The sequence below is a fragment of the Diprion similis genome, chromosome 3 (genome assembly GCF_021155765.1).
Source record: "Diprion similis isolate iyDipSimi1 chromosome 3, iyDipSimi1.1, whole genome shotgun sequence".
Lineage (NCBI taxonomy): Eukaryota > Metazoa > Arthropoda > Insecta > Hymenoptera > Diprionidae > Diprion > Diprion similis.
Window position 1 is genome coordinate 5,813,813 of NC_060107.1, and position 21,755 is coordinate 5,835,567.

At 35.3% G+C, this 21,755-nt stretch overlaps 2 protein-coding genes across 7 annotated transcripts; one reads left to right on the plus strand and one right to left on the minus strand.

Moving 5' to 3' along the window:
- Positions 1 to 510: 510 nt before the first annotated feature.
- LOC124404755 (longitudinals lacking protein, isoforms H/M/V) lies at positions 511 to 13,853 on the minus strand. Of its 4 annotated transcripts, none has more exons than XM_046879114.1 (6): positions 13,652 to 13,853; positions 11,821 to 12,169; positions 10,856 to 11,209; positions 10,227 to 10,356; positions 2,322 to 2,899; positions 511 to 1,788 (listed from the first exon to the last, which is right to left on the minus strand). In XM_046879114.1, the coding sequence occupies exons 2-6, from the start codon at positions 12,130 to 12,132 to the stop codon at positions 1,516 to 1,518; spliced, it is 1,647 nt and encodes a 548-aa protein (XP_046735070.1). In that variant the 5' UTR covers positions 12,133 to 12,169; positions 13,652 to 13,853; the 3' UTR covers positions 511 to 1,515. The 4 variants fall into 4 exon arrangements, with proteins under 4 accessions (XP_046735070.1, XP_046735071.1, XP_046735073.1 ...); XM_046879115.1 differs by lacking the exon at positions 13,652 to 13,853 and adding an exon at positions 13,171 to 13,311; XM_046879117.1 differs by lacking the exons at positions 511 to 1,788; positions 2,322 to 2,899 and adding an exon at positions 5,674 to 6,538 and having other exon boundaries at positions 13,652 to 13,852.
- On the plus strand, positions 13,191 to 21,729 carry LOC124404754. 3 transcript variants are annotated; one of them, XM_046879112.1, is made up of 6 exons: positions 13,191 to 13,283; positions 14,223 to 14,333; positions 17,340 to 17,419; positions 18,584 to 18,677; positions 19,506 to 19,572; positions 20,242 to 21,729. In XM_046879112.1, the coding sequence occupies exons 1-6, from the start codon at positions 13,236 to 13,238 to the stop codon at positions 21,525 to 21,527; spliced, it is 1,686 nt and encodes a 561-aa protein (XP_046735068.1). In that variant the 5' UTR covers positions 13,191 to 13,235; the 3' UTR covers positions 21,528 to 21,729. The 3 variants fall into 3 exon arrangements, with proteins under 3 accessions (XP_046735068.1, XP_046735066.1, XP_046735069.1); XM_046879110.1 differs by lacking the exon at positions 13,191 to 13,283 and adding an exon at positions 13,455 to 13,568; XM_046879113.1 differs by lacking the exons at positions 13,191 to 13,283; positions 14,223 to 14,333 and adding an exon at positions 16,063 to 16,343.
- Positions 21,730 to 21,755: the final 26 nt, after the last annotated feature.

The following is a 21,755-nucleotide window of genomic DNA, read 5'->3' on the forward strand; positions in this document are numbered from 1 at the left end:
TATTCGATGGATTTTATTAGACAAGTGGTTGGTCGTCTAGAATTAGTTTTATGTAACAAATAAACTGTGTATTTGAACTGACGATGAGCTTATCTAACATGTAATATATACTTTGCCAAAAATATATTTTTTTTATATTATAATGCAGTATTTTGAGTATGGGACTTACATCGTATTTATCCCAGGTTAAACCTACATGAAAACTTGCTTACATAAATGTATTAATATATTTGAAATATTTTTACCTATATAAATTTTTTAACTTTTCGTAAATTAATTCGTACAGGTTTTTAAAAAACACACTAAAAGTATTTATAAAAATTTCCAACCAAAATTAAAAATACAAATTTACAAGTAATTTCTTACTTTTTGCAATTGATACGCTAAGATGAATTAAATCAACATGATAAAATGGAAGAAAAATGTAATAATTAATGCAACTGATACACTGATTGAGTATAAAATTATTTAATACATAAGATTTTTCATGTTAAAAAAATTAGCTATACCAAGTCTTAAGAATTATACACCCAAGATGTATTCAACAAAATAAAACTCCTCATATCCGTGACTTGAACAGGTCTAGGAGTCTTTTTTCAATTAAATACTAAACTTTGTGGCTTTGGATATGAGTAGCTTATTCTTGCACTACATTTATTATTAATACAGTAACATATTAATGGTTATTACCAGCTGGATATCTACAAGTTCATTGATATTTACAAATGGTTCGTGTTCACACTACAAATAATGAATTTGTAATGCCTCGTAACTGAAGCTGCTATTTGTCACCACCGTCAAACCAATTTTTTTCCATAAATATAGTCATAACCTAGTCCTAAAAGTCCTAAAAATATTAGGATGTTCTCAAAAACCCACAAGATCATACGTGAAATTTAAAGATATTCTATCGCATGCTGAGGAGATACAGCTATCATTATTATTCACATAGCCACCTAGATTTTTAAGATTATCGATACCGTGAATGATGTTCGTTGTCTTTCTAGTACCTTTAGAACATAAGCGTGTCATTTGAGAGGTATTAGAAAACGTAATTAGAACTTTTAATTCGCAAGTAACACAAGGGGTAAATTTGATTTTGAGTAATGGGACGTCGATTTGATTAAAATCTTGATTTCCATTGAGCATTGTTGGTTTGCTGACAAACTTCCGTGACATACTCATTTCTTTACTACTTGTAAAAAATTGGGAAACCAGCCGAAAACCTAATACATCACTATCATTACCTACAACGGTAATGAAAGTAAAACTTTACTGCGATGCAAATGAAAATTGCTTGGTACGTATCCAAGTAGTAGTATCCTTGCCTCGTCGTTAATTTCCTTGATACAGTTACTAATACTTAAACGAATTATACAGTAACATTCGGTAACTTCTCACATATGATTAAATTGTACACGCTCACCTTTGTACCCGCTGAATTCCAACTGAAATTTAATCATTGTAAAACAAACTGTGATTATCAAAAAATACAGATTAAGATGAACAACAAAATTATATAGAACTAGTTTTTGGCAGAGGTCTTAATGTAGAGACTTCTCTTTGTCGTTCGTGGAATTCTTGGAAGCAGGGTACAATGCAGAGATTAGTTTGGCATTCGGGACAATGATATTTAGTCTTCCTCCTCAGTATCCTACCATGCGCGTCTATCGTGTTCCAACAATGATTGCAACCCAAAGCTGGTCCAGGTCGCTGTACCGGACAATGACCAAGTCGTTGATCACTTGATCCTTCTCGAGACAGTCGCGATTCACCTCTGACTCCAGTCTGTTGGAGAAAGCTATGTTTTTACATTTTTTCTTTAATTTATCAACAGTTATCATCCGGGTATGTCATACCGTTCAATAATTTATTGAACTTTTGGTCAAATGATTTTAAAGACCACTCCTTTCGGTCATACGAAATCTAGATGACATGCCACCTTCAAACGTACCCCTGACATTGTTGTCGATCGTGGTAAGTAATGTATCAAGCTAAATTCAATATTAAAATAGTTTCAGGTATTCAACGCAGCTTGAGTATTCTGAATTTTTACCTCATTTTCAGACTGCGGCGTAATTGCTCAAAAAATGAATCAACATATTAAAACCGAAATAAAACATCTTAGAGGAGAAATATCACGTGCAATAAAGATTGATATGAGAACTCTAACGGTGTAAAAATCGTTTCACCGTTCAGAATTCTACACGTGATGCGTTAAATTATTTTAAATCCTATTCTGCTCAGGGTGCGATCACCTCCAAACAACAAACTCAAGCTACGTACATCCCCTTTCCAAGACTTTATTAATCAATACCAACCTGCGGGGAAGAAGAACTTCGCCTCAACTCAGCGGTCCTTACTCTTAATCCACCGATACTGCTTCCAGGCTCTCTGATGTCTCTTCCTTCTCCGTGACTACTGTCTTCTGTCTTTATGAATGGTGCGTGTTCTATTATGATACTAGGACTTGTCGATCTTCCAGGATATTCAGGGTTCGAATGTTGTCTATGTATCAAATGACCGCCAGACACACTCTGTTGTTGACTCGGTAACAGTGGATGGGAATGCTGTTTGACTAAGTAGGAAGGTTGCGGGACGGTTAGAAGGTTTGTCGGGGTGTTGGTCGTCAATAAATTCTGTTGGTTAACTACTGTAATGTGAGGCGAAGGTGTTCTCTGAGTGTCCTCCCACGCTTGAGAAGATTGCGGAAGGTTTAGAATCGGAGTAGATGGATGAGAAGACGTAGGAGTGTAGGAGCTCGATGGAGAGGCAACAATATGAGGAGAGCCTGGTTCGCTATCTGGCGACGGATGGCCTGGTTCTGATTCTTTTTTTACACGGGGTTGACGCATTAGTAGTCGACCACGTTTTGTTCCTGTCTGTTTGCATTGGACAGCTGAAATTTGCAGTAGAAATAAAGTATGAGTCGTCTACCTATTCACCATTTAGCTATCTGTAATCGGGTGATGAAAAAATAATATGATATGGATGCGCATTATTCATTTCACGTTGACAGTGTGATTATGGATGGAAAGGGATGGGGGTATGCAGAGCAGAACCATCTTTCAGTAAAGCTCCATGTCTATAGGTTTGTATGGCAAGTTATGAATCGTAGAGTTATTCTGTGATGTTATATCAAGCGTTATGTATGATTTATGGATGATTATTAAAGTGCATATAATTTATGTACAATGCGTTGAAGAATAAAATAGAGGACAGTTACATTGAATCGAATCATACCATTTAGTATTTTAAACAATGGATAATTTGAATTTAGCATGATGGTATCAATTTTAAGATGAAAAGTGTCTTATAAGGCCAAGTGTTTGTCATTAGAATTCTTATGTAAAAAAAATGATTTCTTATGTTAAGTCCGAAGCAGGCTATTAGATACTATCGATTATGTTTCAACTTGTTTTTTCCATATTCAAACTAGCAACAAACCAAATCTTTGCCATAAGAAAACGATATTTCATTTCTGTATATATAAGAAAATATGGTATATACTGCGAAGTATAGAACAAAGGTATAGCGAAGGTAGATCAAACCGATGGATTCATAGAAGTAAATAATTATGTTTATTTTTATTGCTCTAAATATGAAAAGCAAAATCCTGCCATAAATTTTTCTCACATTTGCACAAAAATTCTAACAACTAAGTTACCAGATCTATTCCTATGCTACTCTGAATAACAAAGTTTTTTTTTTTTTTGTTTTTTTTTTTAATATGAATAATTAGTGAACATGGATAATCATTATTGAACAATTAAAATTTATACTACATGTAGCTAATATAATATACGTACAAAGACGCCCTAAAGTGTATTATTGAAACTTGTTACGACTTTCAAAACTATTTACACAATTCAATAAATAGCGTCTAGAGAATATACACATTTTCTCGCATGGTTGGCTTTATTTTCTTTTTTTTTTTCTTTCTCAAACACTATTTGTCAAGGACAGATATTCAGCGATAATTTGGAAGCTATATTGTTAATTGATCATATCTTCTTAATGTTAGATAGATTTATTGTACTGTAAAATGAGGCGTATTAATAATTTAACTGCATGATCAAATGGAATGTTTATTCGTTTATCTTATGATGTTAATTAGGAAAGTCAATACATGAATTGTAGAGCACAGTTGCAACTTGGTACTTTTGTTTCCATATTGCTCCATCTGAAGACATTAGCTAATTCCAGTAATTGAGTTGTCAGAGTCAGTACATAGTTTATGCCCACAAAATATGATGAAATTTCTAAATCAGAGTGCTCGTAATAAAAAATACAATGTGTTTGATAATCAAGAATGACCAAACTTACGGACACAACGAATTCGATTTCACACCCAGTAAGAATCTTCTAATTCAGGCAAATCAATTTTTCGCAGTCTTTCCCCAGGTAAACTCAACAAGAGAGACCATGTTCCTTTTCAGATATTCATCAAATGTTTACTAACGATGCTCATGTGAAGTAAAAATGGGGAAGAGTTACAATGAAAAAGTAAAGCTGTTCGCCTGCGTATGGTTTATAATGTGTTAATTATAAAAATGAATGCTGCTGACCGTGTCATTTGTTTGATAAAAATATAGCGACCAAAATACCTCTGATTGTGCGCATACATAATAGATACTATTTCTGTAAGCTTTGCCAAAATCTAACGATACAACTAAGCACATAAGTACAATAGTAATTTTACAATAACTCTGAATTGTATAAAAGGAAGAAAAATTAGAGAAAAAAATGTGTATACATATAAATATATATTCTATATATATATATATTTATATATATTTTATATATATATATATATATAAAATATATATAAAATTCTATATATATATGTCAACAATGATAGGAAGGTAATAACCATTATTGTAATCGGTGACATTAGCCATTGCTTGATTAATAAGAAATCAGACGTCTGTAAGATGTTTACAAAAAGGTATACACGCTTGCTTAGTTAGGTACCAACAACACTTATATAAATACGCAATTCAAGACGATGAGACATCGTTCACAACAGCAGCAGATTCCCACAGGATACATAAAATGTAATATGTAATATGCTTTTAATTTTTATACTGGGTGAAATATGAAGCGAAACAGAAATACTTTTTAGTAGCCGATAGCTGATAACAAAAAGGTATTATTTCAACTCTCTGCTGGTGATCATGTCGTCAAATACGTATCTCCTCATGCAATCTTTATTCTATAGGATTATTTATCGGTTGTTGAACATCTGACACTTGGATCGAGAAGGTGTTGTCTGCAAGGACTTCAGGTATAATCAGATGCGTTAGTAGCACTTGTGCTCACCAACTAATAAATGATCCTGTATATGTATAATTATTATATTCTAACTGATATAAAGCAAAGCACCTGAAAAAGTGTACATTTTTAGTAAGAAAAGAATTTTTTTTTTCATTAAGAGCCGTTCAATTATCTGGATCGTACTTTAATTTGGATTATTTTCATCGCGTCAATGGTATGACAAAAAAGATAAAAATCTATATTTCTTTTTTTCTTCCGCACTAGAATTAATTGAAATCTGAGGAAAAAAATTGATAAAATTTGGATTGCACAAAGAAAAAGTATATATTTTATAACTTTATTATGGAAAAGAAATTAAAAATTATTTTAAGGGTAAAAAATATAGATGTATTATAATGACAGAATTAAAAAAAAAAAAAAAAAAAATCAAACGGTTCGGAAATAGACGTAAAAAACGTACTATCCAAAGACTAAAATGAAAATACAAAGTTGTGCGAATTTTAAAACGATTGGAGAAAGTTATTTCTTTGTCATTGTGTTAATAATAAGTAATAACAATTTTCGTATAGTTTGAACCCTCGTTGTGGGGAGAAAAAAAAAAAAAAAAAAAAAAAAAAAAAATACCCCCACAATTTCGTACAGAGACATTATCACAAGCAGGTATACTTGTTTTTCTTTTTAACTAAATGAAAAGTATGGTTTGTCAAAGTTTAATAACGATACTGGTTTCTGTCCGAATGCAGTTCAGTTCACATGGAATTGTAATTGACACCGTGTAAATTGATAGGCATTGCTGTACTCTGAAGGGCAAAATCGCTATGCCTGTTGTCTAAATAACCACTGAGCATGGTGTGCGGCGTATGCGCCATGTGCATTGTATGCGTGGTATGAGCATTCAGAGTACTATGCGGCGTAGACGGTGGGCCCATAGGCGAAGGACTTTGCGAATTGATGGGCTGACTCAGCTGAGTCGGAGGCGGCGGCGAAGCGTTAGCTTCTTGTTTAACTCTGGATTTCACACTGGGACGATTGTTGGGGTATCCTCGCTTCTTATACTCGAGCCAAAGAGTTCGATTGTTAACACCAAACATACGTGCCGCCTTGCAAAAACCTATACCTCCGTACCGTACGGCGTCGAGAGCTCTAATAAAATTTTCATCAGCTTGTGGATTTGTAGATCTTTTTCGCTTGTTTGCGGTTTGTGGGCTAGCGCAGGGACTTTGGCAGTTTGTTGTACACGGCGCCGGTGGCGTTGTTCCGCCTGAGGAGTGTTGAACCGTTGAATGAGAAGAGTTTGAATAGTTGGTCAGGGCGCAGCTAGATGCGGTCGTGTTTGTAGTTGAGTACTGACCACTGACCGGTGGCGGCGTTGTTATTTCAGGTGTCGTAAAAGCTGATGGTGCTTGGATCGACAGATTCGTTTGACATGAGGACAGAGCGAAACGTGGATACGTGTGCTCCATTATTGTCCATTGCAATCCTGCGGGACAGACCAATTTTTTTTTTTGGTCAGGATAATAATCGTTGCGAATTTAATAAAAATTATGAATAACTTTCATTTTTTTTTTTTCAATCATTTTCAAAGGCTGGACATGCTTTTCGTTGAAATATGTGATTGTCTGACTATGATAAGAATTGAAATGGTTATCCAGTGACTGAATTAAATACAAGTAGATGAGATACAAGGAATAAGCATTATAATTCACTTTATTTATTAAAATCAGTTTAAAAATATGCTAGAAAAAAAAGGAAGATGGAATCAGTATTCAAACCTGTTTCAGCAATTTTTTATCTCATATACTCCAACGTTTATACCACGTCCGCCGTTCAATAATTCATAAAACAAAAATGACCGCAATTAAAGTAATTGTAAGTAGAAAAATTATGGCATGGCACAGATACATTTTCAAGCACAAAATGTTGGCAAAAACAATTTTAATGTTTTTGTTTCTTTCAAATTAAGGCCAAGACAGAGCACACATACGCACATAGTGACAAGGGAGGCTGTACACATACCAATCGTAAATGTGATAAAAAGAGAAAAAAAAATTCTGTGTGCTATGTATCTGCGTGCCATGATGATTTTGTGAATGAAAATTATTTTTATTTATAAGTGTGTGTATATATATATATGGATATATACATATATACATGTGTGCGTATATATATACACACATATACTTTTAAATATAATTTCAAGTTTGGATCTATCATCGATCTATTATCATGTCAAACGTCTGTTGATCCAATGTGCAACATACTTGAACGCATCTGTGCCAGCATATATATAATATATATCTAATATCTATATAGCATAATAAAATGGTAACATGCAATCAAGATATACCTACCACGAGAGAAATATTGCTTGAGTAATAATAAATTTGAATACAACTGGAAAAGATTTGTAGGAACCTTTCGTTATTATCCAGCTCTGCTATAGAAGATATATACATTTATAAATAAATCATTGAGAGTTGCAGGCATTAAAACGCGACGCTAATGTTAAATTTAAATTAAATATATTAAATCACAATTTCTCATCGGTTTGTAAACTGGATTTTATGATTTCAAAAGTAACCTAAATATCATCGATCCCAGTATGTCGCGAACAATTATCCACTCATTGTTAATCCACACTCCCTAATGAATTTTCCAAGATTTTCTGAATTTTATGATAATATGAAAAATGTAAATGAATAGTAACGTAATGTCAATGAGTCTTTGAAGAGCATAACAACTGTACGTACTAATGAAGTGCAATGAATTCAATATAATGTATCGAATGAAAATAATAAACGATTTTAAGGAAAGGAAATGAAAAATTATGACAATCACAGCATTTCGCTATTATGAAATCATTCGCCATGGGCACGAGGAAAAGGGGTACCGTTTGTGGCTGGAGGAGGTAAGTTTAATAGGATACTACAGAGGACCTTCCATGAGTCAACGAGACTGAATAAAAAATATTTATGCTACCATTAGCCATAAATTTAAGATTTTGTTCAGAGGATGAACAAAGTTATGAAACACTAAGAATTCTTTCGATGTAACGCACTTATGTATTTAGCAGGTGCCGACTTACGAGTCTTATAGTAATTATCCAAAATATGTGGCTAGTTGCTGGTTACATGTTCCCTTATTAAATGTGATACAATAAGGTGATTCAGGAAAAAATAACTTGGTTTTTCCACCGCGGCACCGCCTAAAAAGTTTGTTCAGCTTGAGAGAAAGATTCTGTGAAAAGATGAGCGTTCTTTAATATGTTCATTTTCTTTCACATTTTTTTGAATTTGTGAAGTAACACGTTGTAGGATTTCAATTACTATTTATTTCGCAATGTTTATTATATTACATTCAACCCAAAGATCACAATCCGTAACACAACGATATATCAACCAGGAATCTCATTCTCCTAAATTAAAAGTTCATATTAAATTGTAACTATTTATTGAGATTGAATTGATATTACAAGTGTTGGTTTTCTTAGTTACGTAAATTGATATTATATAATTGATGTAAGCAATAAAAACAAAAATGTTATTTACAATACATCATAAATTCAAGGAAAATGTATCAAAGTGATAAATCAACTAAGCGTGTTCTTCTACATAATATAGGATACTCATCTTTTGCCAAAGCCTTTTATTTAACCAAAATAAACTTTTTAGGGGGTGTCATGGTGGAAAATCTTAAATCATTTTTTTTTTTTAAACACCCTAATAATACCTACTTGAATAAGGAGAACATACATGGTTCTTCTACCAAATTTACGATGGGAGTGGAACTTAGATGGACTGGTAATGATTTAGAAGGCGAAAATAAAAAAACCAACTATTTTCACATCCCCAATTTAGATGCTTATTACATGAGATGATGCAAAGGTAAACATTGTTTTTACAATGCCAATGTAAAACTTTTTCCTACTACTACTAATAACAACAACAACAACAACAACGACGACAACAATAATAGTAATAGTAGTAGTAATAGGCATGTAAAAATTAACAAATATTGATGCAGAAGTAAGAACCGTACATTAATAAAAATGAACTGCGAGGAATCCATGAAATCAGACCCTCAAGCTAACGCAGAGAAAACTTGTAATGTTGAGTGTGATGCACTAAGTCACCTGGAGTGGCTGAGGGACTCACTTCAGGGAACCCCTATGGTGTATTTACTACTGATTTGTTTTTTCACTTTTTGTTTATATGATTTTACCAGAGAAAATTTTTTGTGTTCATCTGTTCTTTGAAAATGTAGAACCATTTTCGACTAACGCTGATATTTTTGCACAGAACTATTATAACTATTATATCAGTTTAAATTGAAAAGGCTATTCACGCTTAGTTCAGTTAGGCTGTAACCCTCGTGATATTATAATTTGTTATCAATTTTTCATGAACAGTACCGGTCAAAATGGCTTCTTGAATGAATATCTTCAGATTTTCGTCGCCTTATCTTCACCAAATTTGAATTAAACGAATAACTACCTTCCCACGGGCACAAATGTTAGAATAGATATATTTGAGTGTTTAGAAATTCTATCGCAAGGGGCCTGAAGGGAAAATTGCAACTTATGAGAATTTCGGGTAGTCATCAGTAATAAGAATAAAGAAAATGAAAGAAATTTTTTTTTTTTCGTCACGAAGAATCAATGAGAATTATGTTCGTGAAATTTGATCAGTACCACATAATTTGAAGAACTTAAAACAAAATCGAATGTCGCAAGGGTCAAGGCATAACTTAAGTGGGCAAAAATATCTTACATATATGCATAATTTTTTGTTAGATGGATTTCTAGTAGCTTGGGACTTCGTATGAGTTATCATTGTATGAAAATAAAACTATCGAATGCGGTGATGTTATTTTTTGAATATTGAAAAGACTGTTTATTATTCAGACAACGATTAATAGAAGAAGAAAAAAAAAATTTCAATGTATCTTACCTTGATGGGCTGGCGGCTGGGATACAGCTGAACTCTGTGCAGCATTAGCCCCGGATTGTTGACTTATATCTTGGATCGATGCTTCACTCTGCGCTGGTGTATTAGCAGTACTGCTTTCCATATTGCTCATCTGCAGTAAATATCCGACATTGAATTTCGTGTCTCACAGAGACGATGCGACAATTGGAATAAAATAATAATCATCTATCGTAATCAGTAAACGCGAATATATCAACTGTTGACAATAAAATGGTTTTATATAGATACAGAAACACCCATGAGAATTATTTGAATATTTGTCACGTAAAATGTTTCTGCACTTTACTATCTGCACACACTACAGTTTTCTATTTAACTACAGGCCTTCCATTAATTCTTTGCTTGAAACAAAAAGTGAACAAAGACTTCTGGATCAATTGTCGAAAGTGTTGAACAATTTCCATTCTTGAATTGACCATTTTATTCTCGGACTAATGTTGGATTGACTCGGCGTGTTTCATTCAATACTGAATAGTAAAAAAACCTTTGTGTTTAATCTGAAGGGACTTTAGTGGAAAGCCTGTATTTTAAATATCATAGTAAGAGTCAGTGTAGTTCTGACGACTATAAGGCAATATTTTTTAACTTACAATTGATATTTGGTCTTCGTCGATACTTCCTTGTGATTCCGTGCTAGTGTTTAAGGGTCGTCGTAAGTGGTCAGCAGTTTCTTGAGACATCATTGACGGCTCAGGTTTGATAACATTGGTGGCTACCAATGTTATTTCATTAATTTCCTCCGACTTTTCACCTGAACCAGAAGTTGAACCAGTAGATGTTTTTCTTAGACGTTTTCGTCGCAACGATGGCGACAATGGAGATGGACTGGGAGAACAAGATTCACCTCGATCACCACCACCGGGCTCACTGCTTCCACTTGGCCACTTGGTTACAGAGGCTGTGTGCATTTCAGCAAGACCCTTAATCTTAAGACTTTCAGCAGTCTGTAAGAATCAATGAAAGGCTTTCTGTCAATTTACTGGCTGGCTGGGACGAAAAAATTCTCACAGCAATTGTAAAATCTGGTCGTAATATTATACATTCGATCCTACTTTGTTTTTTATGACAAGTATAGTTTGATAATGACCAAAATTAATTAAGTCAATTGTTTAAACTTAATCTTCACCACAGTTATGCTTTTCGAAATCTACGTAATCCTTATTTTGGATTTTTTTACTTTGGGTGAAAAAACTTGCAAAAATCTTTCTACATTGCAATATTACCCAATAGCCTTTTACCTGCAAAGTATTTATATCAACTAAAGTCGTAGGTATTGCAAAAATTAGAACAAAGTAGAAACAGTTAAAAAAAATTCAAACAAAATCAAAACAAGAAGTTAGGCGTAAGATTTTATTACTTCTTTGGAGTAAAAAGATAATATAAGGCCTTTGGAACGAGTAACATAATCTCGTTAATCTCCCTGAAAAATTACATAGCAAAAATTACACAGTATATATAACTCGTCGGAAAACAAAAAGTAGAAAAAATGAAATAAAATGAAGTGCAGCATTGTATGATAAATGTGACCTGCTACCAGCCCTGTACTAATATTTACCTTAATGATGGAGGGCAGTTGATCTTGGGACACGTTGACTTCTCCGTAGTACATAAAATCGACCATTATTTTTAGATCAGAAAACTTGACGTCTTTTAATATCACGATCGGATGCTGACACGGATTGACGGTGAACAATGATTGGAAGTATGTACTGCAGGCCGACAGTACAACTTTGTGCGCTTGAAGATGCCTGCCTTCAGCTGCCAAAGTTACGTCGACCAATGTCTCGTTGTTCAATAGGTTTGAGAAAACTGATATGAAATTTGGCTGATGATTGTTCCATCGGAGGCAAAACTGCTGCATCGACATCCTTAATACGGTTTCCGTTGTGACGCTTGAAATTTAACTGAAAGTTAAGAAATAGAAAAGAAAAAAAATTGACAACAAAATAATCTACATGTCTCACATACACTGTTACGTGCAGAAAAAAAACAAAAAAGAAAAATGCAATGAAGAACAATTAGTTGAAACAGGGCTGGTAGCAGGTGACTTATTAGAAAAAATTTACAAGATTAAATCACTATGTCTCTATTATCTATTATTTTTGATATTTGTTATCACTTTATTCGTAAGTCGTTGCATGAAACAATGTTGTAAGGACATGATGCATGGAATATCAGTAAAATTGCATGTTTCAGTATTAATTTGACCAAGTTGGTTTTCTACTATTTCTTGTAATATGACGAGGGAAAATTGGATGGATTTTATTCACAGTCCCGCCATTCGACGATACAGAACATATTATTACTGGCACAGCAATTTTTCGCAGACTTTTCTCTGCCAGTTATTAACATCACTCATAACGCGTAGCGCGCAAAGTATGAAATGAGGATGAGAAAGCTCACAAGGATATTTTTTGTAAATTTGCAAAAATCTTTTTTCAAACAAAATGACAACAAAACTCTTGGATACACGACGCAGTGTAATTAATCTCAGCGAGAAATTGAACGGTGTATAAAGTGAGCAAAGCCTGAGATCGTGCTTTGCAGTGATAAAAAAAATGCGAAAAAACAGATAAGTCAAACCAGTCTATGAGAAATTTGAAGATACGATTCAAATCGGAAATAGTAGAAGTGATTAAAGTAACGAAAAGTGATTTGCTACCAGCCCTGCTCGTTGACAATATAAATTATCATTATTATTATTATTATTATTATTATTGTTATTATGTTCTATTCCAGTTATTAAAGGGTCGAGATAATGAGTCAATGCCCAATGTAACGCTGTATATACTAATGTAAAAACGTTTAAGAGTGAAACAGGCTTGTATTCGGAGTATTTCGTGAAAATGAAACGAGTAGATAAATAGTTCGATTGTATGGGTTGATGATTGTTATTTGAACCAACCTATTTAAGCGTGTGCAGCAGGCCGATTTGGTAGATAACTCGCGGTTAACGGGTATAAGGACAAGATGAGACGGAAACTGTGTAACAATCAAAGTGCAGAAAGACGGGCGACGGAAAGAATTAAATAGGTATCACTGAATTTATTGAATCCGACGAGGACGCAAGCAAGCGAAGGTGCAGACTTGGGAGAGAAAATGGTTGGAATGATGATCGAGTTCCTGTTATCGATCACTTGAACGCCATAGGATTGTTTATGACCAGCAGTCTGTTTACATGCTATATTGATGAGCAGTTTTACGCGATCGCTAAAGTCGGCCCGAAAAGCAACGGGGGTTAAGAGGGGAGTTCGGCCGAGGCTGACAAAATGGTTCTTCGATAAACGGAGCCTTTTTCCCACGGTATTCGCCTGTCTTCGAACGAACTGTCCTCTAAGTTCTGTACGAATCGCGGACGAGATTTTATTTATTTTATTGCAAGTTACCTTGATCTGGTAAATTTTCCACAATAGACTGTCCGATGACGCTGGTGTAACTCACGAATGACGTCATAAGCCAACCTATTACGTAGTTGTAATATCGCCTAATTATTTCAACTTTTTTTAACACCGAAATTGATATTTTTTATAAGTATCAACGGATGACACGTCAATTCGTTCAACGCTAAGATTACCTGCATTAATAAAGTCTAACTTGATCAATATATTTACCATAGATGTTGCCCTGCCATCTATCGTCAATGTTACCAACTTCACTTCCATGGCGCACGCACTCAATTTCAATTTCGCGATTGATTATATCAACGAGCCTATCCAATTTTCAAACACATTACTACAGATAATTATTATTGAAATCGATCATTTCTTCTGCTGTAAAGAAATTTCTTGAGGTTACGTAATTTTTTTTTTTCAAGATTGTCTCTGTAGTTCGTTGATTTGTGAACTGTAATTCTGCTTGTAACGATCGTCATTTGACCCTGTTGTTTCAGAACGATGAATAATGAAAAGGAAAAAAACTAGTTGGAGTTTATTATGACGTACAATGCATTATTTTCAGTTTATTTGCGTACGGAGTAAAGGAGAAAGGAAGAGGATCGTGGAGCTCATTGATTTTTTCAACGGGTCTGACGATGAGTGGATCGCCATTTTCGAACCGGAACTGGTGGAGGTTTGAAATTGTTCACCACACACGTGATCCGCACCGTTGACTGAAGAATGATTATGAAAAGACAAAATCGATGCATCTTATCTAAACAACATTTTTCACAGTGGCATGTACTGGAAAAAATTTGCCGTTAGAATGGTTGAAAACATTGTCTATCGTGAAATGGAAGCCTGCAATGCACAGCGAAGCAAATTAACAGCGGTTGTTAGTCATGACCGTGCCTTACAATAATTTTCCGCATTACTGGTTTGAAATTCCAGTGTAGCCGCCTGGCGAAAATCAACAAACCATCGATTCGTTGTCGAAAGGGAATTTGATTTTACTCGCTTTCACAATTATTTTTATTTATTTTTCTATTAGCAGCGAAGTGTGCATTATTCACAGCCCCGTTGAGAAACTAATAATAGAAATTCAAATATATGAGCAAATGCATACCGCACGTTCGAAAGTATAACTGCTGATTAATTGACATAAATAATTTCTTATCTCTATTTGTTTCCACTTGGAATAAGTATTGTATGTATAGTTCATTCATTGTTAAGATTCGATTAAAATGTACCTGATTTGGTGACATTAATTTTATAAAATTATGATTATAACAAGCAATTTTGAAAATGATGAATTAATTATATTTTAAGATTCAATAATAATTTACGGGAATACGTTTGGTGGCTATATCAATATTACCCATCCTACATACAATTACTGTTGAAAAAAAGTGAAATTTAGTTACTCCGGCAGTCGTAGAAAACAAGAGCTTTACTTCGTGCATGGCGGCAGATATAAATAATCTTATTTGTTTCAACTGAATCGTACAATTTCGCTTCAGGACTTGAAGTTGCATCTATAATCTAATTGCAGGTCGGTATAACAAATGACGCTTTGTAAGTTGTGTTGAATCAAATCCAATTTTACGGCTCAGCAGGCGTTATCATTATGATTGCCGAAATTTGCAGTTAGTCGAGTAAAGTGAGCGTAGTATTGCAATAGTCAAACGGTTGTTACGCGGCCGCGTGAATCCGCCGAAACATCAAGTTGAGGAAACGGCGTCCTACAGATGAATGCATAGTTGCAGGTGCAGAACGTGGCGAAGCGAATTACAACCGAGACTCGATAAACTAAAAATCCGTAGATCTATGAACAGACCATTCGGAATGTACATTAGAAATTATATAATTTTTCAATACCATTATTTTTGTTTGTAATCATTAGAGGTCAGAGAGGGGGGTCATCGGTGGTCTAATTTAGAATTTCTTACCACATTTTCCAGAGTATCTTCGGTCGCCATTTTGAATTTTTGGAAGAATATTGTTTTATTCAAATAACTAGCCCATTTACAACATTTCAATACAAAATAGTTACAACGAAATTCATAGGAAATTTAATTCTCTAGAACTTTGCTCGTGACAAATTTCTGTCTATAATTAGAAAATAAAGATATTTTCCGATTTAAGTCATAAATTCAAGATGGCGGCCGAAACTGTTGCAAAATATGGTCGAATCAATCCTACGCGTGAACTACGAATGACCTCCCCCCTCTCCCTTATTGCCCCTCTCCCTCCTTCCCAAAGATTAGAAAAAGGAAATCTATATCGGTATCTAAAAATTGTAATTTCAGGTGTTTCTTCGTAACTAAATTCCGACCAGACTAGAATAACTTTCTTTCGAGTGAGAAGCTCGCGGTTCATCGGCAGACGTGCGTCGCGGTGCCATGCCGCGGGGGATTTAATCTTGCAGTCATTATACCCATTCAGACACGTTATACCCGCGAGATTGGAGAAACGGGAGGTGGATCTCATCGCGTCTAGCTTTGACGTAAACTAAGTGGAGCGTGTAACAACCGTAAAGAAGATAAACAAAAGACCGCGTCTCCTCGGGTCGCAGCTCATTTTCATACGCGCCCGCCTCGGCGAAACAGCGGGATCCTGCTCCGAAGACGAAAAAAACTTACGTGTACCTATAATATTCGTATATCTGCAGTTTTGCTAAGGCAAAATGCGATTCCAAGTCGCGGTACGAAAATTATTAAACTTATTATAGATGTTTTTTGATATTTTATTTTTGGTTTCTTAAATTATCTCTTTTATTGTCAATTCAACAGTTTATTATCACTATATACATATGTATATAATATTCATATCATGCACAATCTCCAAGTTTTAAAAAACCTAGAGAGTGTGGAAAAATTATATCAATTTGTACAATTATCTGTGCGTGTGAGACGAAACCCGTCGAGTGTATAAAAATTGACTAAGATTAGTGCTGGATATTATATCGAGGGGCTGGGATTATGGGCAGTCGTTGTAACGTGAATGCACAAAGAAAATCGTTAGTCATAAGGAAAATTATCGCCAGTCTATGTCGTAGAATCAAAATATAAAGCGAAGTATTACGACCTGATCCTCATGCGTAGGTTGCAAATATAGTTATAGTCACTATACATACAGCTGGATAAAAATATCAAACTTTGACAGTCCGCTCAGAACGATCGTGAGAATACGTAGAAAACATTATCTAACACGTAAATTATTGTATTGTAATAAAATTGCTGTTAATTTGAACGGAACTTATTGCTCAAAGTCACTGTACTTATACCGAGATTCATTTGATTTACTGTTAACATTACTATTTATTATGTGATCACTTGCGTAAATATTATCAGATAACTCAGAATCTTGCACAGAGTACATTTAAGCTTCATCCACAGTGTAAATTATTTGAGAATATTCTGTGCAATATATAAACGATTCGAGATATGATCTTCAAGTATTTCGATTATCTATTTACAATCAGTTATTTTGTATAAAAATGTTTCTCTCTCTGAAATGAAATTCACTCTGGAGTTGAAACAGTATTATTCTTTGACTCATCGACCCGTTTTGAATTATTTTGTTTCTTCGTGGCGTTGTAAATTGTTAAAAGTATTTCACAAGAGACGTAGAGTGCTTATCGTTCAGCTGATTAATTATTGTAAACCCTAAAGAAGTCGATCACTCGTTACTGTTCCAGAGTTTGCAGTGGGTTTCGTTATTGGTGATTAATTTAATTAGTCACGGATTCACAGCTGACCAAAAGAAGCAGGATTTCACGTAAGTGATACGTACCTGTATAGGATACACTTGTAACCTTAGTTATAAATACAGAACATCACAGTAATAAGATTATGAGTACCAATAATAAATGTTATCTGAAAGCAATACAAATATGTGATGTTAGATTCAAACAGTATACATACAAAATTATGATCCGCACGCACGACTTTTCGTGCGATTTTATTTTATAACTTTAACGTAATCCCTTGGAAGCTAAGAATATAAATCTTGTTGAATAAAATATTAACAGGATATTTCTTAGGTATATCGCACATAATATATGCACTAACACTCACACGGACGTATTCCTCGTATCTTCTTATCTTAATAATATGTGCATATGGCTAATATACACCTATGATCCATTGTTAGCACGATTCTGGTGAAATTCAGGGCAAAAAATAGACACGAAGAAGTATAGTAGCAGTGTAATGTCACGATTAAAATCTACTTTGACATGGTGTTTGTATGGTACATGAGTCCGTGTATAATTGTGTATAGATATATGTGGCCCCCTAGTGCCAGTTACCCGTTATGTTAATTCCTGTATACGGTGAGAGAATAATGTGACACGACTTAGTGCTGCGCCTCTGCTTCTTCTCATTGTTTATTCTTTTCGTTTTTACAAACACGTAAAATATCGTTCACGCTTGATTATTTATACTTATTTGCAAAGTCACGGTACGTTTGTTCATTTTCCTATCATCGTTCGATCCGAAGAGATCTCTTCAGGCCAACGATCAAATTGAGATCTTGCTAATAATTAACTAATTTTACTAAAAAATTTCGAATTCTTTTCCTGTAACAACCATATCATTGATTGCAGGTGATGAGTAACTAAATTGAATAACAACAAAAAAAAAAAAAAAAACCTCAAACTTCATCTTATATAATTGCAGATTAATCGTTTTACTATGCTGAAAAAAGTATAAAGTTTCGCGTGCAGAAACCAAATGAAAAAAAAAACAAAATTTCGCTCATACCGCTGCATTAGTTACTGTTTACACCTGTACTTATACCGTGAGAAAATCGTGACAGGACTTAATTTCTTGTGCGACAAAACGATCGCGTTATACGTTAGAGTACTTTCACGATATTTAAACGTTGCAGTGCTGCACAAGGTAAATTCTTATAATGTATAAGGTTTTATACGATTTGCAGAAAAACACTGCCTCGTCCGAACTCGCTGATGGATAAAATGATGAAGAAATATTCTTACCCGAAAAGCGAAGTGACTGCGGGCGTTGGATACGGAGTAAGTTGTATTTTTCAATCTGCGTTACATTTCTTGGCGAAATATCGTGCGAAAAACATTCCATCGGCTGATAGTGCATGTATGTAAGTTAGGGTGGTTTTTGATAAGGTTGTTTTTGAATTTTTATGCCCCCGTGGCTTGTGTCCTTTTAAATTCAGGCAAAAATAATTTTTTCATTTTACTTCCACAAGATACATCGATTACAAAGTTGACTATCTTAGAGTTGCTATAGAGAGCTAAAATTTTCAGGGATTATTTTTGATAAATTTGCAAGAGTTTAATTCCCTGTGAGCCCAAAAATTGAAAAAAAAAACCGATTAAGGATTACCCTAATGTACATACTTTGATATTATAGACTAGTTTGTAATCATTGAAAGTCTCGATTCGAATGTTATTGCATATAATGTAACAAGAGGTCCGTTATTTCTGACTATGTTTGCTTTTATTTTTTAAATTCGCCGAGAAAGTGTGAAGGTACGGACGTGCCTAGAATGCTGCAACTAATCGAGGAAGTATCACAATCGTTCTTTACCTAGTCTCAAGCTAATTATTCGGATCATTCTTCAAATTGGACTAGATTCCGAATAAAGTAATCGTCATACTACGTCAGCTGGAGAAATCTCTTTCCAATTTACATCCATGATGCATGATTAATAACATATATATGCGCTACGGTGTAACCGGTTGATACCGCGTACAAATTATTACAATTAAATCCTGCACCTGCGCATGTGTATACGACATATAGCAAAGCTCATCTACTAAGTAACATAATTACTAAGTACACGATGGACCGTGCAATTGTGAATTTCAAGCTTTCATTTACAGCATCATCTACATCCGCTCTACTATCAGGGAGAGAAGGAAATGATGTATCCTTGTGCCGTCGAGTGCGGTGAGTCTCGTCGAGGTTCAAAACGTTCAAATGCAAATATCCTTACATATTACTCGAGGTGTTAATCACTCCTGAAATCTGGTGTACACATTTCTGCGATTCTTATGAAATCGCTTGAAATCTTATGAAATTTACTGAAATTTCTTAGAATCCTCCGAAATCCTTAGAAATCGTTTGTAATCACTTGCAATATTTTGGAATTCTTAGAAATCCTTCTGGATCGTCTCTTGAAATCTTGTGAAATCCTTTGAAATCCTTGGAAACTTTTGACATCTTCTGAAACGTCTGAAAACATTTGTAATCTTTTGAAATCATTTGAACTCATCTAAAATCTCTTGTAATATTTTGAAATCATCTGACATCATTCGAAAGCCTCTGAAATTTTTTGTAATCTTTCAAAATCTTTTGAGATCCCTGAAATCTTTAAAACCTTTGTAATCTTGAAATCGTGTCTAAGTTAAATTCATAAGTGATTAACCCTTGGATACTACTGCATATTTTTAGAAGAGTACTTGATAGACTGACATTTGTGAATATCAGACAGAAAGAATTTTATCACAATAAGTCCATTCGTGGATTGAAGAAGTGTTACATAAGTTTTAGAAAAGTTAAAAAAAGAAAAACATTCGAACCCTTTACTCATAGTGAAAAGTTTTCTATCGGAAACAGGTGAATGGGAGGCAATGGACTCTGGAGAGAGCATAAACGAGGCCAGCAGTAACGTTGACATGGTGACGACGCACCCGGACGTATCCGCAATCGATATCACGACCCCAAAATCCCGAGCTTATAAGGACATATCGTATTTGCGTCCTAAGAAGTACAATTCGGCTTCATCGTCAGCCGCGTCTTCAGCAACGGATTCCGCCTCTTCGAGGCCGGATATATACAACGATTTTGGTATCCACGACTCGAAGGGCGCAGGTATACAAATACTTCCGCAGAAAGTAAACAGCGGATATAACGGAGGCGATGCTGAGGATACGAAGATCCCGAATGACGGCTCGCTCTACGAGAGATATCGCGACAGCCTGTTGAGCAGGTTCAACAGCGGATTGCCGGATATCGGTAACGAGGGGTCCAAGGAGAACGAGCAGTACTACAACCCCATGGCGGAAAGCATGGGGTATAACCCACCCTCCTTCGATGACGCCGATGACGAGGATGTCCGAGCGGGTCGAACTTATCGGCCGAAAGACCACAACGATTTCCATCCGAAACGAGAAATGATCGAGGAGAAGTACGTGAAGCATGACGTCAGGGAAGAACGTCTGGAGGATGTCAGGACGAACAGCTTCGGGGTTCCCGGCGGAGGCGAAGACTACTCGACGGACTCAAATCCTGGACTCTGGAAGCCAACGAAGTACGTTGATGATTATGCCGCGCCGCAAACCCACAAAGGGAACCTGGAACAGGAAAGAAAACGGCATCCGTATCGCGGCGGGTATCTACGATCGAATTATTTGAATTACGGGACCAATCGCAAACCGATTTACGGCCACAAACAGACGCAGAAAAAGAATCCGACCGTCGGCCGAAGGCCTTCGAGTTACGGAAGATACAGGAAGTACCCGTTGGCCTCTTCGACAGGCCGATCTCTTGGATCAGGCCCGCAAAAAACGTATCACGATTCTTATCAGAGGCGGCCGAATTCCTACCATCCCTACAGTTCTATACCCGTTTATTCTGCTCGTGGGCGTTTCGGGTCTGGAGGTATTCAAGTTGTCCAACCACCTCAGAGACTGCCTACGTATTTGAAACAGCAGAAGAGATACCCCGATCATAAAGTTAAAGGATTTTCCAATTCGCCGTACACCGTGGGACACAGGATCACGTACAAAAGACATATACCGCAGGAAAATGGCTTCACAAAGATCATAAAGCGGTATAAATCCGTCGTTAATCATATGCCAAAGAAGTACGTCGTTTCTGGCGAACCGTATCAAGGACGTTGAGTCCAGAATTCTTGATTTCGATTCCTTTAATTTGAACACAGACTGCAGTAACTTGCTGCTTTCATTGAAGTTAAAGAATACTTAATACTATTGATTCTAGGGTGCGATTCGGTCCTGGAGGCCGGAGAGCGAAAGGGCTCGGAAGATCGGCGAGTCACTTGTATTAATTAACGTTGTTGTTAGAGATGGCGTTTAGCCATATTTTTACGTATGGTCAATTAGTATATT